General features: G+C 37.3%; 1 protein-coding gene across 1 annotated transcript in view; it reads left to right on the top strand.

Moving 5' to 3' along the window:
* The window catches only part of MSRB3 (methionine sulfoxide reductase B3), a 164,615-nt gene that overhangs the window by 71,674 nt on the left and 75,171 nt on the right, over positions 1 to 17,770 (top strand). The window contains exon 4 of the mRNA XM_030866383.2: positions 11,663 to 11,691. Within this exon, the coding sequence (XP_030722243.2) occupies positions 11,663 to 11,691 (29 nt within the window). The remainder of the gene's footprint in view (positions 1 to 11,662; positions 11,692 to 17,770) is intronic.

Raw genomic sequence — 17,770 nt, 5'->3', positions numbered from 1 at the left:
CACGTCCCCTGCATCGGCAGTCGGACTCTCAACCACTGCACCACCAGGGAAGCCCTCAAGCTTGGATTTTTGCATTGGTCCTTTCCTTTGGAATCTCCACCAAAAATTCCATTTTGCACCCCCATTGTATGTGGGCTCCTTGTCATTCTTTAGGTGTCAGCTGAAATGTCATCTCCTTCTAAAGCATATCCCTGACCACATTATTTAAAATAGCTCCCCCGGGGCTTCCCTGGTGGCACAGTGGTTAAGAATCTGCCTGCCAGTGCAGGGAACACGGGTTTTGAGCCCTGGTCCGGGAAGATCCCACATGCCGCAGAGCAACTAAACCAGTGCGCCACAACTACTGAGCCCGCATACCACGACTGCTGAAGCCCGTGTGCCTAGAGCCCGTGCTCCGCAACAAGAGAAGCCACCGCAATGAGAAACCCACGTGCTGCAGTGAAGAGTAGCATTCTTTCACGTGTTTGTTGGCAATCTGTATATCTTCTTTGGAGAAATGTCTATTTAGGTCTTCTGCCCATTTTTGGATTGGGTTGTTTGTTTTTTTTATATTGAGCTGCATGAACTGCTTGTATATTTTGGAGATTAATCCTTTGTCAGTTGCTTCATTTGCAAATATTTTCTCCCATTCTGAGGGTTGTCTTTTCATCTTGTTTATGGTTTCCTTCGCTGTGCAAAAGCTTTCAAGTTTCATTAGGTCCCATTTGTTTATTTTTGTTTTTATTTCCATTTCTCTAGGAGGTGGGTCAAAAAGGATCTCGCTGTGATTTTTGTCATAGAGTGTTCTGCCTATGTTTTCCTCTAAGAGTTTGATAGTGTCTGACCTTACATTTAGGTCTTTAATCCACTTTGAGTTTATTTTTGTGTATGGTGTTAGGGAGTGTTCTAATTTCATTCTTTTAAATGTAGCTGTCCAGCTTTCCAGCACCACTTATTGAAGAAGGCTGTCTTTGCTCCATTGTATATTCTTACCTCCTTTATCAAAAATAAGGTAGCCATTTGTGCGTGGGTTTATCTCTGGGCTTTCTATCCTGTTCCATTGACCTATATTTCTGTTTCTGTGCCAGTACCATACTGTCTTGATTACTGTAGCTTTGTAGTATAGCCTGAAGTCAGGGAGCCTGATTCCTCCAGCTCCGGTTTTCTTTCTCAAGATTGCTTTGGCTATTCGGGGTCTTTTGTGTTTCCATACAAATTGTGAATTTTTTTGTTCTAGTTCTGTGAAAAATGCCAGTGGTAGTTTGATAAGGATTGCATTGAATCTGTAGACTGCTTTGGGTAGTAGAGTCATTTTCACAATGTTGATTCTTCCAATCCAAGAACATGGTATATCTCTCCATCTGTTTGTATCATCTTTAATTTCTTTCATCAGTGTCTTATAGTTTTCTGTATACAGGTCTTTTGTCTCCTTGGGTCGGTTTATTCCTAGGTATTTTATTCTTTTTGTTGCAGTGATAAACGGGAGTGTTTCCTTAATTTCTCTTTCAGATTTTTCATCATAAGTGTATAGGAATGCCAGAGATTTCTGTGCATTAATTTTGTATCCTGCTACTTTACCAAATTCATTGATTAGCTGTAGTAGTTTTCTGGTAGCATCTTTAGGATTCTCTTAGGTTTAGTATCATGTCATCTGCAAACAGTGACAGCTTTACTTCTTCTTTTCCGATTTGGATTCCTTTTATTTCTTTTTCTTCTCTGATTGCTGTGGCTAAAACTTCCAAAACTATGTTGAATAATAGTGGTGAGAGTGGACAACCTTGTCTTGTTCCTGATCTTAGAGGAAATGCTTTCAGTTTTTCACCATTGAGAATGATGTGGGCTGTGAGTTTGTCATATATGGCCTTTATTATGTTGAGTAAGTTCCCTCAATGCCTACTTTCTGGAGGGTTTTTACCACAAATGGGTGTTGAATTTTGTCGAAAGCTTTTTCTGCATCTATTGAGATGATCATTTGGTTTTTCTCCTTCAATTTGTTAATATGTTTTTTCACATTGATTGATTTGAGTATATTGAAGAATCCTTGCATTCCTCATTCTTTTTCTGATTACAACCTAGAGTAGAAATGAAAATTTCCAGGCAAAATAAGTAAAGAAATATTATATGTCAAACTGATGTAGAGCAGTAAATGTTACTACCTCCCAAGTCTGCCTCATCCCCCAGAGAGCACGTGACAAGTATGTATATAACATCAGTGTTAAAGGACCAAGCAAAACCATTCGAAACATTTTCCCACAGCAGTATGAAGATACAAAGAGCCCATTGATCACAGTCTTATGCTGTGCCAGCTGGTGGTCTCTACTAATTTGCAGAAGCAGCTGCCCAATGGTCAAAATGCAGGTAAAGCACTTTGGCAGAATATGGTTAAAAATATTAAGGGAGGATAGAGAAATCAAACATATTTTGTACCCAAAATGGGTTAAAGTGTATGAAAGCTGTAGACATTTTTATTTCCAGCTAATTTCTAGGTTTTTGGCTTTTATTGGAGGTCTGAGGTTGCTAAATATCTGACTGAAGAAGAAATGATATGTAGTAGTTTGCTAGGGCTGCCATAACAAAGTACCATAGACAGTGTCTTAAACAACAGAAGTTTATTGTCTCACAGTTCTGGAGGCTGGAAGTCTGAGATCAAGGTGTCAGAGGGTTGGGTTCTTCTGAGGCCTCTCTCCTTGACTTGTGGATGGCTGTCCTCTCTCTGTGTCCTCACACGGTCTTCCCTCTGTGTGTGTCTGTGTCCTAATTTCCTTTTCTCAAAAGAACGCCAGTCATATTGGATTAGGGCCCACTTGAATGACTTCATTTTAACTTAATTACTTCTTTAAAAACCTTATTCCCAAATACAGTCACATTCTGAGTTACTAGGGGTTACAACTTCAGCATATGAAGTTTGGGAGGACACAGTTCAACTCCTAACATGAAAGTATACTCTATTCTCCTTAACCCCGTTTTCTTTAGTGTTTTGAATTTATTCTCAATAGCTAAAGAATCTTTACTTTAAAAGCTTTATTCTCTGTAAGAGTTATATACACAAGAAACAATTAAATTATTTTAAAGGAAACATAAGATTAAGTACTATAAATCATACAGACAGGAAATGATATTGAAATTCAAAGAAGGCAGTTATCAATATGGCCTAGAGAAAACTGTAGAACCTGGAGAGCCAAAAGTGGTCTTAACAATGACCTATTTTTTCAGTCTTATTTATCTGTAGGTTCAAGTTCTACAGATGCCAATTTTTATCATCTCATATTCACTTTTCCTCTGCTCTCTCCTTTCCCCTTTTCCTTTTCTTTACTCTTGGGAACTGTAGAAAAATTTAGATAGCTTACCTCTCCGTGGGGTAGGCTGTATGGAGCAGCATTGATTTATTTCTAATGTCTAATTTTACTAATGAGAAAAATGCAGCTCACAAGTTAAATGACTTGTCCTGGTTGCTGAACTAGAATCCAGGTCTCCTGATTCTTATTCCAGTAAGCGCTCAAGTGCACTGTGCAACTATTTTAGTTAGAGACTGTTTTGTGTTTTAAGGACAAATAAGACTGCTTTTCTGTATTGTGTAATTGGGTCATTTATATTATTTTCCATTAGCATTCCCTCTTAAATATTTCCAGTTTCTTCAGTTATTTTTATTGCTGTTCCCTCATTTTTTTCCTGCATGGTTTTTGATACTCATATTAAAATTGCACCCCAAGTAAGATATCAGAGTAATACATTCTTTCTTTTTATAATATAGTAGTCTTTTTTTTACTTGCTAAAATATTGCTACTTGTACTTGTAGCCGTAAACTTTATTTAATATTATTGCTTAGATAAAACCTACCTTTTATTCAGCTTCTAATATATGCCAGGACCTGACCTACACATTTTACAGTATCATCTCACTTAACCTACACAAAACTTTTAAAAGGTAAACATTACTCCCATTCTGTAGATAGTGAAACTAAGATGTAGAGTGTAATGAACTTCTGTAAAATCACGCAGGGTAGAAAGTGGAAGACCTGGGACTGGGCTCTAGTCTGTCCGTCTCTATCGGCTGCCTTTTCCACGATTGCTACCTCAGTCGTAAGTGCTTCATAGACTACATCACTGCTGCATAAAGTCTCTAACTTATTAGGGTGGCAGTGATCCCAGTGAAAGTGCTAGGGCCTGGTTAAAAGGAGAAATAAAAACAGTACCAGTGGAAGCAGAACTGTGTCACAGGGAGCAGGAATTTATACAGGCATGTTATCTGCAGTACATTACGGTGCTCAGTGACAGACACTGTCGATAAATGAAGAAGAATTGTAGCTGTGTCCTGGTAACTGAACTTGAAGGTTCTCATTGACAGGCTCACGTAAGAGATCTTCAAGCAACTTAGGAGGGACTTTGCTGCTGTTCTGCTAATGATTATCATCTTGACTTCTAAATTTCTGGTTTTTTAATTTATATTTTTCAGTTAAAAAAATTAAGCATGCAGTTAATGGGTATCTTTTATTTGTATCTTTTCTTCATTTTTAGTTGTGGTAGCTAACATGTCTTTAAACATTTAAATTCATTTTGTTTTCTTTCTGCATATTTTTCTGTCTTTTGTATTTATAGCATCATTATTATCAAAATATAACATAGAGGCCTAAGTTTTAAACACAATAAGTAGATAGTTCATAACCTAGTACTGCTATGGTAACAATATCAGTTAGAATATGTTGGTTTAAAAGTAACAGAAATACCCAGGTTGAGTGTGGCCTAACAATGCTAGACTTGACTTTCTAACTCAGCGGGAATTCTAGAGAAAGGCTGTTCTGGAATTGGAATGAAATTAGGGTTCCGGGTTGGCATTTCTGCTATTTTCTTGGCCTTCTCCTCATGATTACAAGATTGCTACAGCAGTTCTAAGTATTCTTATGTAATAACTTTAAAGGCAGGAAACAGGGAGAGTGTAGGAAAAGGGCCTTCTCCCTAAATCACCCCTGTCCTTTTCATGAGGAAAAACCTTCCCAAAAAGTACCCCCAGCAGACTTCCCTGTACCTCTCACTGCTCAGAGAGGGGTTCCATCCCTGTCCTTGAACCAGTCACTGACAAAGGAGATTAGGATTGCCACAGATGGCTTAGCCTAATAATGATTCATTCCTAGGGTGGAAACATTTTTCCGCACCCTTCAAAAATTGCAATTCTGTTATCAGAGAAAAGGGAGACTGGCCATTACATACACAACAGATAGTGTCTGCCACAATTAGTGAACTCTTTTAGTATGATCAAATAACTACGTGAACAAACGTAGAGTTACAACTCTGACGAGTGCAAAGGAGTGACTGGTGCTATAAAAGTATAAACTCAAGGGATTTAATCTAGTCTGGCTACTCTTCTTCAAAGAACTGATAATTAAGCTAATAATGGAGAAAGTTTTAGAAGTTAAGTAGGCAAAGGGGTTAAGGGATACTGGAGTGGGTGAGGGGGAGGAAGAGAGAGCATTCCAAGGAGAGGAAGTGTATTATGTTTATGTAACTGAAAGAAGGTGCATAAATATTCACTGCCGTTATTACTAGCCTTTGGTCTGATGAAAGCCTTTGAATTACTTGTAGGGGTAAGAAGAAATTCTTAGACTTATAAGTAGGATCCTGAAATATTGGAATTTCTGAAAATTTTCCATACTTTAGGGGCGACAACAGGACAGGTTATTTGACTTGGCTTGTCCTAGAAAATCCTTGGTATGGAGTTGCCATATATAATACACTAATAGGCAAAAATCAGTCTGCCCCTCCTACTCCTTCCCTCTAATAATTTTTTGCAGCTACAATCTTTAGTTGACATCAATTAAAAATAATAAGAACAGCATCCTCACTGTTCCACATGTTGTCTGAAACCTTTTGGAACACTGACTTCATTAACCTGTAGTTCATACTTACATGGGTCCCATTTAAATGTTTTCAATACAGTTGAAAGTAAGCAAAAAAGCAGTGTTCTCTGAGACTTTGTGGATTCCTCATAAGAGAAAATTTTAAAAATAATAAAATTTTAAAAATAATAAAATTTTTAAAAACTTGACTTCAATATACATAGAACTTTCATAAACACTAGGTTATTTCCTATAAATAGAGAACGGCAGTTTTATAAGCTTGTTCAGGACTATAGAGCTCTAACCAATGACTAACACTGCCCTCTTTTGAAAATCTGAAAATTTATTATCAAAAGAATACATATGTTATATATTTTAATTATTTAAAAAATAATAATGATACTTAAATTTTCCTAGCATCTACACTTTATGGTTTTAAAATTCATAAAAACTTTTCAGGTTAAAAAATTTTTAAGTTTTAGTTTAAGCCTTTTTTTAATGTGGCATTACTGTTATAACTGTTCTCACAAGACTCCAAAATAATAATGGCTTAAACATAGTAGCAGTTTGGGATTGATATGGTGCTACTTGTGTGTGTGTACCATCAGCCAAAGGCTGGTGCTCTACTATCAGCTTCTCTCTCATGATCTTAGAATGGCTGCTTCAGCTCCTGGAATCACATCTGCATTCCAGCCAGTGGGAAGAAGGGGAGGGGTGTAGACATTTGCTTCAAGGGCATAACTCATAATGCTTCTCCTTGCATCCTTTTGGCAAGAACTTAGTCACATGGTCAAAACAAGGGAAGTGGGAAATATTGTGAAAAAATTGTCTTACCTCAGCAGGCATGTGCCCATCTAAAACTCAGAGATTCTATTTCCAAAATAAAAAAGGGGAGAATGGATATTGGAAAATAGTAACAGTCTGGGCTATATTCACCATCTTTTGGCGATTGCCGGAAGAACTGGTTGAATAGCTTTAAGCTTAGATGTTAAGTATATAATAAGGAGTAAAATGGGTGTCTGTGGAGACACAAATATATTTATCAACATTATACCCCGTACAACCTTACTTTATGCATCTTTGTATTCCTACCATCCAGCATGGTATATGAATAAAAATAAGCGCATAAGAAATGTGTTTGGAATGAATGAATGAACCATCCCTTTTTGTCTTTCTTGTATAATATGTATTGTGTGAATTCTTTTTTCATACTTGCCATTTCTTTGTCCTATCTATAATTTACTTACTTTCTTACAGAGGATTTATGAGTAGAGATGATCAGAGTCCATAGTATAATAGAGGGGTACTTTGTGTCTCTGTGTATGTATGTGTGTATGTAAAATTTAATAGAAATCTAAATTAACTTATACCATAGGACCAGTTTTCTCAACCCCTAAAACTGACAGTATTAACTTCTCTTATTACGTTTTAATTATTATTAGACTAGTTGTGGCTTTTGAAGATTCAGTACTGTGTCTAAGAATTCTGAAAATATTCTTTTTTGAAAACTGGTACCTAATGTCATTAATTAGTTTGTGAAGATGTTTTCTCTGCACATTATGTGTATATTTTACATACTGACCAGCTATCTCTGGAAGAGATAAGATGGTCTGGGGATTAACAGTTTTCTGATATGATTTTTCATCTCTCAAAAGAGGCATTTTATAGAGCTTTTGGTCATTATATCTGGTTTTTGGCCCTCTGTTAATTTACAGATCCATTTGTTCATGTGTTAACTTCTGCTACACATCTTTAATAGCTCTTAAATACCAGGTGCTGTGCCTAGTGCTGGGAACATGAAGATGGGCGAGACCTTGCATGCACCCTGCTGGGCTTAGTGTCAGTGCCACATGGTGTGGGGATTGCCGTGCCAGGCCCACACTGTGGAGTAACTGAAGGCGAGCAAGGAGCTCTAGGAGGTGAGGGGGCCAGGCAAGTTGCTGCCAGGATTGAGGCCAGTCTGTGGAGTCAAAGTTTGTCAGTGATGAGCTGGGGGAAGTGTGTCTAAGCTGAGGATACTGGATGAAGGCTGTGAAATTGTTAACACAAGTTCATGTGCCGGACACACAGTGAGGCCAAACAAACTGAAACGTCGGAGTTTGGAGCAGAGAAAGGTTTATTGCAAGGCCATGCAAAGAGACAAGGTGGCTCACGCCCTGAAAAGCCTCCAGCTCCCCAAAGGGTTTTGGCAAAGCATTCTTTTTTTTTTTAACATCTTTATTGGAATATTATTGCTTTACAACGTTGTGTTAGTTTCTGCTGTATAACAAAGTGAATCCGCTATACATATGCATATATCCCCATATCCCTTCCCTCTTACATCTCCCTCCCACCCTCCCTATCCCACCCCTCTAGGTTTTAAAGGCCAGGAGAGGAGGAGTATGTGATCAGCTTGTACACAGTTCTCTGATTAGCTGATGGTGAGGCAGCAGCGTGGTGTCACCGGGGTTAACATTATCAGTCCTTAGGCTCCAGGAGGCCTGGGGCTGTGTGCTCATGGTCATCAAGTAGTTCTTCCATTTGGTGGAAATTTGCCTCGTATACTATTATCTAGGTACTTCAGAGTGGAGCTAAAGCAGAGGCTATGGGGGAAGGCCTGTCCTGGGAAGGCCCCATAGGGTCCTGCTTGGTTACAAAATAACATGGCAATAGCTTGATTTGGTGAGAGTGAAGGCTACAGTTTAGAGGGCAGAAAGAAGCGGAAACAAAGAGGGAAGGGCAAAATGCTTTTCCTATTCTTCCACATTCCTGGTCAGAGAATTCTTAATTCAAACCTTCCTGTGAGAGTGGGGAGCTGGGAGCACCTAGAAGCCAGAGGTTGGCCCTTGGGCCTGACTGTTATAGTCTAGATGGACTTGGAGCTCAGGGGCCTGGCTGGTGGGGACAGGCAATGGGGGATGGGTAGGAGTACAGAGCCTCTGACAGAAATGAAAGAGCCCCTCCCCCAATAAAGAAGAAAAGAAAGGAGGTGTTTCTCTTACGGACTCCATAGCCACTGGAAGAGAAGGCTGAGGGAGGCTTCTCCTCTTCTCACACTTGGCCTAGTTGCCATTGCCCCTGAATTTCCCCAGGCTGAATAAGTCTTTCAGTGGAAGACGAAATTAATTTAAAATTTGCACTATTCTCAGTTACTTGGTATCAATAGTTTCACACACAGTTTTCATTGTTTTTGTTATCAGGTATATCTGTCAAGGTAGGTTAGTATACTTTTCTAACAGTTTATTGCCTTGGCTTGTAACTTTTAAATAATTAGCTGTATTGTATCCCTATTTGTCCTCTTGCCAAGGCCCTGCAAATATTAGGGCCAAGCCTGGTAATAAGTCACCATGTAAAAAGGTATGTCTTACTATGGGTCACAGACAAAAACGTTTAAAAGCCACTGACCTAGGGACACCAAGTTCACAGTCCTCTGCATGGCATATGAGGGGCCTACCGTGATCTGGCTCTCCGCCCCCCCCTCTAATCCTGCCTCTAATCCACCTCTAAACTGCATGTACTCTCAATATGGGATGCATCTGTCTTCTTTTCTGTTCTGTTTCATTTTTTGAAAAAAATACTAGTTGCAATCCACTAAATTAATTTTATAATCCTCTGATGGGTCAACTTGTGACCCAAGTTTGGAAAAACTCTGCTCTGGTTGTTGGGGTGGTGACAATGTGATCGGATTAGTGTTTTGGAAACGTCTGGCAGCTGTTTAGAGGGTGGGTCGGAAGGGAGTGGGGGATACGGGTTATGAGATTATTGGGCCAAAGATAGGCCTAAGATGGTAAGACTGAGGATAGAGAGGAGGGGAAGGTGGTAGAGTCAGCAGGTCTGGGGGACAGCTTAGATATCGAGGGTGCAAAAGAAAACTAGAATAACATCATAATTTCTGACAATAGGGAGTCTATAGCAGGAGAATTATATGTGAGGGAAAGGAAAATGAATGCAGTTCAGTACTTGTGGCATTTGAGGTCACAGTGTGACATTCAGGTAGGATTTTAGTTGGAGAAAGGGTTAGTAAATTAGGGACTGTAACAGGGCTGTTGGCTTGAGCATTAGGAAGCCACTGAGAAAACTTAGCACAGATCTTAGTAGTTCAAAGAGTGAATATGTTGGGAGGTCAGGAAAGGAAGACGTGCAATATAGAATATAGTCTTTCCTTTCAATAAACTTGCTTGTAAAGCCAGGAAGAAAGAGGGATGAAAAGAGTAGGATACAGATTTGAAGGAGGGTTTTAATTAATTCTGGAGCACTTCTGTGCAGAAGGGAGGAGGAACTTGGGGAGACGCAGATATTGAAGATACAACCGGAGGAAGGGGTAACTAATCCAACCTGGTTTCAGGGGAGATGAGAGAGTGCACTTTAGGATGTAAATGCAGGGAACCTCAGGCAGAAGGAAGAGCACCTCTTATACAGCTGAGAGGGAGGCAGGGGTTTCCCTTTATAGACATGTGTTGAGTACAAGCACCAGGCACTGTGTAGGCGCCCTGGCTACAGACGTTAGTAAGGCAGAGTCCAGTGGGGAAGATAGGCTAGGAAACCAGCAGGAAAACGCGTGGTAAGTGTCGTTCAGAGTTATGCTCAGGGTTGCTGGAAACAAAGAAGAGGGCATGAGGCCAGGCTTTCCAGAACAGGAGAGGACAAAAAGTGAAAATGGGTTTATACCTGAAATAGGAGTCAGGGACACCTAAGGACTGAGATGAGGACTATGGTGGGACCAGGATCTGAGACAAATATGAACCTGGATTACAGTGGTGGTTGTTGATAACCGTGGTTGTAATAGTTAGTTTTCTGTTTTTATGATTATGGACTTGGTTTGAGCATCAGCTGAAACTTTATTTGGGAATACTTGAGAAAATGAATTTTTATGTCAAAGGAAGCTGTCTCTTGCTTATCCTTTGCCTCTTCCTCCTTTGATGACTTCTCTTGAAGCTAATTTAGGTAAAGAAAGCCACCGCTTCCAAAGGTGCTTTGGTACCCTGGCATAATTTCAAAGAAATCTCCTTTCCCACTTAGTTAACTACATTTCCCCAGGAAAAAAAAAAAATCTTCTCTGTCAATGTAACATCCTTTAACAGGACTCCTGCTGGTTGGTTCTTGTCTCTTGCTGTGGCAGCTGTGAACATATATACTATTGATTGTTAATGTGTGATATAAATCCGACTGGAGCATGCCCACTAATTGGTTTGAGAGCTAGGTATAGACAATGCTGTCTTATAGTAGCTTGTGTAGATAGGCCTAGTCATAGGGTTAATTCTGCTTGACAGCACATCAGCAGCATCTTGAGAGTAATTACCCAACAGCAGTTTTCCCACAGCCGGACTGAGAGCTTCAAAGGCTTCTGAATTTACAACCAGTATTAACCTATATCTGAAACATAATGTTCCCACAAGGGCTCACATTTTTTTCTCCTTCTTATTAAATGTATGGGGTTACTAGGTTCATTTACTCTGTGAAGAACTTAGTGAAAAATTACTTGCTGTTGAATAATTGAAAATCTTGAATAATAAGTAAAGAAGATAATTTTAAATTTGAGTTTTTATTGCTTTATTATATTACTGAAACAAGTTAATCTGTAAAGATTGGGTGCTTTTTTTAACATAATTTATTCTCTTTCAAAAACAAGCTAAAAAGTTAATATCTTTTCCATACTGTGCTATCTCTGTGGACATGTACATGTTTAGAGGACCTAGGGTTATGCATGCATTTAAAATGGTTAAAATAAATACGTATTTACATCTTAAAAAGCTGTCTTACTTGTTGATGCATGTACTGAAATTTAAAACTATTGCATCTTTTTTCCCCCTCATAAAATCAGTTATTGTCTAACAAGCAATTTTTATATCATAAAAAATTTCTTTCTCTTTGCAGGTCAGAAACGAAATTTGACTCTGGTTCAGGTATGTTTACATTAATAATGTTATTTTGAGTATATTTTATTTACATTATTCTCTGAGGAGTAATGCATCAGATCAAGAACCATTTTGATTTTAAACAGACTAGGCAGTCTCTTTTCAAAACATGAACCCCACCTCAAAGCAGGGCTGTTGGCTGCTTGTGGCTGCTTGGAATCATAACTTGAGGTGGTGTTCACGTTGGGATTCTCGATAGCTCTGAAATAAGTATTAAATGCTCTGTATCTGCAGAGCTTCATTTTAAAAGCAAAGGAGGGGGTTGTACCTACTCATTGCTAAAAATAGAATATTATTCTCTCACTGGACAAAGCATCCTGGGTAATTTAAAAATTCTCTGCAAGTGACTTGTCATCACATATGGGTAACAGATACATTTAATCCAGCAAACTGCAGACGGTTTTAGCCAATAGAAATAGATATTTGTCTATGACTTGCTAATTTTTAAAAATTTGTTTTGTTGGGGAGGTGGGTGATGGAAAATGAAGGTCACCTTAAGCCATTATTTTGTATCTATCAAGACAGTCTCACAAACAGTGGCGTATCAGCCTCATTAGATGTTTTCTTCTCATTAAGCATGAATATAGCTATATAATCCTTACATTTGACTGTGTCTTTGTGTCACTCGCTGAGATGTACGTGCTTCATAGTTTCTGACGGTGTTTGCAATTAAAGCACAAAAACTACCTCATGTTCAGTACGAAGGAATTACGCCCTTTAGTGAACTGTTATAGATAAATAAACATTAATTTTCAATTTCAGGAGAAAATAGTTTGCAGAAAATATACAACTTATTGAATTTAAAAGTAACATTCTTACTCTGGTTTGAGTTCCACTATGTTTCAACTTAAAAGTTTTCGTTTATTATTTCACAAAGGGACCAAAGACTATGTATTCTTTTTGATAGTGGTGTTAAGGAGCCAACATGCTTTTCTTCTTCAAAACCTGTATCTTTCTTTTGAATTTCTCCAACTAGGTGAGACCCTTTAAATATGAAGTCTGTACATTTGAGTTAACAATTTTACCTAATTTGAGAACTGTGATTCCAGAAATCTTTCCATTCTGTGTGCTCTTGGGCTTCTGAATCACATGTTACAGTGGTAGCATAAGATAAACATTTGGTTTACAATGTTGACGATATGGAGACTAAAGGCATAATGGCATTGTATCCACTATTTGACTTTTTTATTGACTCATAGGAGGCGACTCAAAATGGTGTAAAAAGTCTTTGTCATTTTTTAATAGTTAAAATATTTAAATATAATAAGAGATAAATGAAAAAATTGAGAATGAATTTTTATATAAAATTGCATATCTTTTTACCATTGCCAGTCAGTCATCAAATATTTATTTAAAAATCCACTTTGTTATGATCAAATTCCTTAAGCATCAAGTCAAAAACTGGTTTTAGCCTACAGGATCTGGAATATAGCTTTTAAAAATGAAAACGTCTACTAGGTTCATTTCAGAGGTAAAACCTGGAAATAGTGTATAAAACTGAAATATTAGGCAGCTGTTGTCAAAGTTAGAAAATTTATGTTAAATTTTCAAAAACAAATTAAAGTGTGCTGCTAAATTCCTGTAGTGAGAGTTAGTATTTATCATGAAAATAGTTATAACATCTGTATAGGCACACATCTTTCACTCTTGTGACCAAAGGTTTTGTTCATGATTCTTATTTTTTCCAAGTCCTAATTTTTTAAAACGTCTTTCATGGACAACATCTACATGTCTTTGAAAACTACAAAGTTTTGTGCTCTGAAAAATCTTATGGGGAATACTGACTAAAAGTTTATTTATTCTTTTAATTTTGAATCTAAATATGTTGTGGAAATAATTCAGATGGTTTCAAATCAAGAATCAGGTAATTCTTTTTTCTTATAAATTCTTTTAGCTTAATATCAAATGAGGGAATCATGACAAAGGAAGTTAGAAATGTATTCTTTGGCATTCTATATCATGCAAATTTTGGTTAGAAATGAGGTAGCATATTGGAACAATTAAATGTATGACTTTAATAGGTTCAGGTTCTCTATTGTTCATCAAATACAGAAAGTAAACTAGCTCTGTTTAATGTTGTATACAACTGTAACATTGTTCCTGACAAAGTAAAATTTTTAAATGAAGGAAGATGCTGATCTTACTAAGAAAGAAAGAAAAAAGCCTTAAAAAAATAAATACTATGGTCAATGACTAGCCATAAAGGAAAGAATTTCAAAGTAAATATATATGTGTATATATATATATTTTTTTTTCAAGTAAAGAACCCAACTTATGCAGAGCTTACTGCATATTTGCAATTCGCAGTTTGTGTAAATGAGTTTCAGGCTGTGGAGTGAGATTCAGGAGGAAGGAAGGAAAGTTTTCATTGTCAGCACATGGTAAAAAATGTCAGCTATTGAATATATACCAAAATGATCCACCTAGATAGTGATTTAATTTTTTTCTTATCAAAATTGTATTGATTTTTTTCTACAAAAGCAAATTCACAAACAACTTCTTTGCATTTTTTTAAAGTTTCAAAACAATTTATAATGAAAAATTTCAACTATACATAAAAGTACAGTGTGTAGTAAATGAGCACCCACACATTCATTATCTAGATTTTACCATTATCAATAATTTGCCATTTGTTTCAGTTTTCTTTTTCTGCTTTAATTATCTTAAAGTGAAATACATACATTTCATGTGATTTTTAAAACCTGAAAATTATAGATTGTGTTGATTTATTGAAACAGATCATTTTTTTTGAGGTTTTTATTTCTCTCAGAAATTTGAGTCACATACAAATTCTTATGGAAAGGATCTTGACATTACCATGTCCACATTCAGTTAGAGATGTTGAATGGTCTATTCATGTGATGAAGGTTAAGAAAAACTTTAATTAGAAGGTGCTGAATTAATGCCAATCTGAGAACCCCAGAATCGTCCTATCCTCAAGATTAATTTGATGAAAATTTTAGCTGCCTTCTAGCTGTGTCCTCTATGTACTGAGTCGTAGCCTGATTAAGTTCCGTTTCTGTTGGTTTATAACTTAATCACCCAAAGGTTTCAGCTTTGTCAATTGAGAGCAATCAGCCTACCTTCTTTCTAAAGGAGTTTTAAGGGTTCCATTTTAATACTGTTTCCTAGCTGATGTACTAATGTTGCTTGCCTATGATCCTGTGTAGTTGGTGATTTTACTAATAGAGTAAAACAGACTTCCTTTTATGTTCAGAAGTAGCAAGAAGCTGTGCTCTTCTCCCCACCTCCCAAGAAGGGAAGTTAGTTGATGCTGGAGGAAGCAGAGCATTGAGTTTAATGTAGTGATTAAACATGAAAGCCATATATCAAATCTCAGGAGAAACATGCTTTTGAAAGAGGGAGAGAACTGTGGAGCATATTGCATGATAGGCTATGTAAACAGAGCCCTGGAGGTCAGTGTGTGGATGCAAACCAATTAAATAAAGAACTTACTGGCTTTGCTTTCTATCATCTGGATGGGAAGGATCACAAGTTAACATGCATACGGTTGAAGTGTAAACTTTGCTTGAATAAGCTGGGCACCTTTGGAAACTTCATTAACTCTTTCAACTCACTGCTGAGGTTGGTTGGGTTTTGTTTTGTGTGTTGTTGTTGGTTTTCCTTCGAAAGTTAAAACAAAACCCAAAATATATGCTCTCTTGGCCCTTCTGTACATACCTGTCAGCAAAGGTGCTAGTGAAGAGTAGAATGGAAGACAAAGCAAAGAATGAATTGCTGAAAAGACCAGAGTTCGCTGTGTAGTAAAATTTCAAGGAAGTGTACATGTCTTTTAAAAACAACCCATTTGGAAAAACAGAGCTCTCGCAGAATAACTGAAAAAAGATGTTTTTCTCGTATCCTGAATTCTGGGTATAAGGAAAAGATATAGTTGGAATTTACTAGTCACTATATAACATCAGGATATTGTTATTTCTGTTCTATTAAAATAGAATAGTTTTCTGACCAAGAAGAACATGAAGCCTATAAGTTAAAAACTGTATGTTAAGGACTGCCCAGAGTCTAATTCTGTGGTCCTAACCTTCTCAGGCAATGTTTGGGTGAGAACATGAAATACCAAGTTAAATGGTATAGTTTCATGGTCCATAAGCATTCAAAACAAAGATTTTTTTTTTTTTTTTTTCTGTAGAGTCATGTTGGCTGAGAAAGTGAATAAGCTTATGTTTAGTGCTTGTTGATTCTGGGCTGCTTGGAATAGCAGTACTAAGGAAATGGGCTCATAGAACACAGCAACTCAAAGGTATAAGATTTCATGAAAGCAAATTATGGAGGATTAAGAAACCTAATGAGCGTGGTTTAGTGTGGAGAGTGGAGGAGAGAGCTCACTATTAAATAAAGCCCAAGAGTGTACAAGGTTAGGAGATCCTAAAAGACACGATAATAAAAGGCACAACAGAATATAATTATCCTGAAAGGAAAAAAAAAAAAAAAAAACTCAAAAACTCCAAGGAACAAAAAGCAGCTAGTGTCGCTTTTAAGATCTGTAGTTAAAAAGGAATCTACACCAGGGTAAGGAACTAAAAGAATATAATCAGTTAAAGCTTGAGGCAAAAACATATGGGTGGTGAAAAACAGAGTGGGCTGTTAATGGTGGTCACTAAGTTGAAGGGAAATGGGGAATTTGAACATAGTAGAACTAGAGTTTCGAAAGCTTATTAGCAAATGAGACCACCTGCCTAACATAGTAAGCCTTTCTCAAGAAATATTAATAAGGAAAACATTTTCAGATATTAGAAATGTGAGAATATGTTGACAATACTTTTTAGCTCCTACAAATCAATTTTGTTATTTTAAAATTTCTTATTTTTAAAGTTCTCATAACAATGAAGAAGCAGGAAATAAAATATAAATCTCTATAAGTGTATTGAAATCTGTCTTTGGGCATCCTTCATTAATAAGAAAATACTGGGCTCCCCTGGTGGCGCAGTAGTTAAGAATCCGCCTGCCAATGCAGGGGAAACGGGTTCAAGCCCTGCTCTGAGAAGATCCCACATGCCGCAGAGCAGCTAAGCCTGTGCGCCACAACTACTGAGCCCGTGTGCCACAAATACTGAAGCCCACGTGCCTAGAGCCCGTGCTCCACAACAAGAGGAGCCACTGCAATGAGAGGCCCGCGCACCGCAACCAGGAGTAGCCCCCGCTCACCACAACTAGAGAAAGCCTGAGCCCAGCAACGAAGACCCAATGCAGCCAAAAATAAATTAATTAAATAAATAAATTTTTAAAAAAAGAAAATATTGACTATTCATCTATTCATTCATTCAGCATACATTTATCAGGCGTACTCTATGCCAGATGCTGAGGCTATAGCTATGAACGGGGGGGGGGGGGGGATACAATTCCTTCTCTCATAGAATCTTACAGCTGGTTGGTCTATTATACAAATTCACATGGATTTCTTTGCATATTTAGCTGAGAAGGGCTAACAAGGTTAAATTTGTATCCAGATGGTGAGTTAAAGAACTCTTGATATTTAAATATAAGCTAATATATTTTAAGTTTTGACAAATTCACCTTTCCTTTCTTTATTCAAACCACATCACTGTTTTCTACTTTAAAGAGAACACTTTTAAGAGAACAGCCTAATAATGCTAATGGCTGGTGTTTAGTTTTTCTATAGCTTTTAATAAGGAGTGACATTTCACATTTGATTATCATTAAGAGAGATTAACTTAGAAGAGAACAATGACAAATGTTTGTGGATACTATTCTCTTCACTTTTATTTATTTTTTAATTCATTCTTTTACTGGATCCTATTCAAGGTTGGCCTGGAAAATCAGGCAGTCTCTCCTCTATAACAATCTTATGGGATTGTGTAGAAGCAAGTGGAGGGGACATAGCCCTTCATCTCCTTTTATAAACTAAATTAAAGACCAGGAAGCAGCAAGGCATGTTGGCTAAGTACTGAGGTGCTGGAGCAGATAAATCTGAATGAAGTTTCTGTTTACTTCCAATAATTTTCAATTGGTTTTCATGTATACCATTATGTCATAGACGTAAAACTGTATTTTCTTTCTTTCTTATTTAGAATTAAAGCATTTATAA

This window comes from Globicephala melas, chromosome 10, assembly GCF_963455315.2.
Source record: "Globicephala melas chromosome 10, mGloMel1.2, whole genome shotgun sequence".
Classification (NCBI taxonomy): domain Eukaryota; kingdom Metazoa; phylum Chordata; class Mammalia; order Artiodactyla; family Delphinidae; genus Globicephala; species Globicephala melas.
This window is presented reverse-complemented; position numbering and strand designations above follow the sequence as displayed.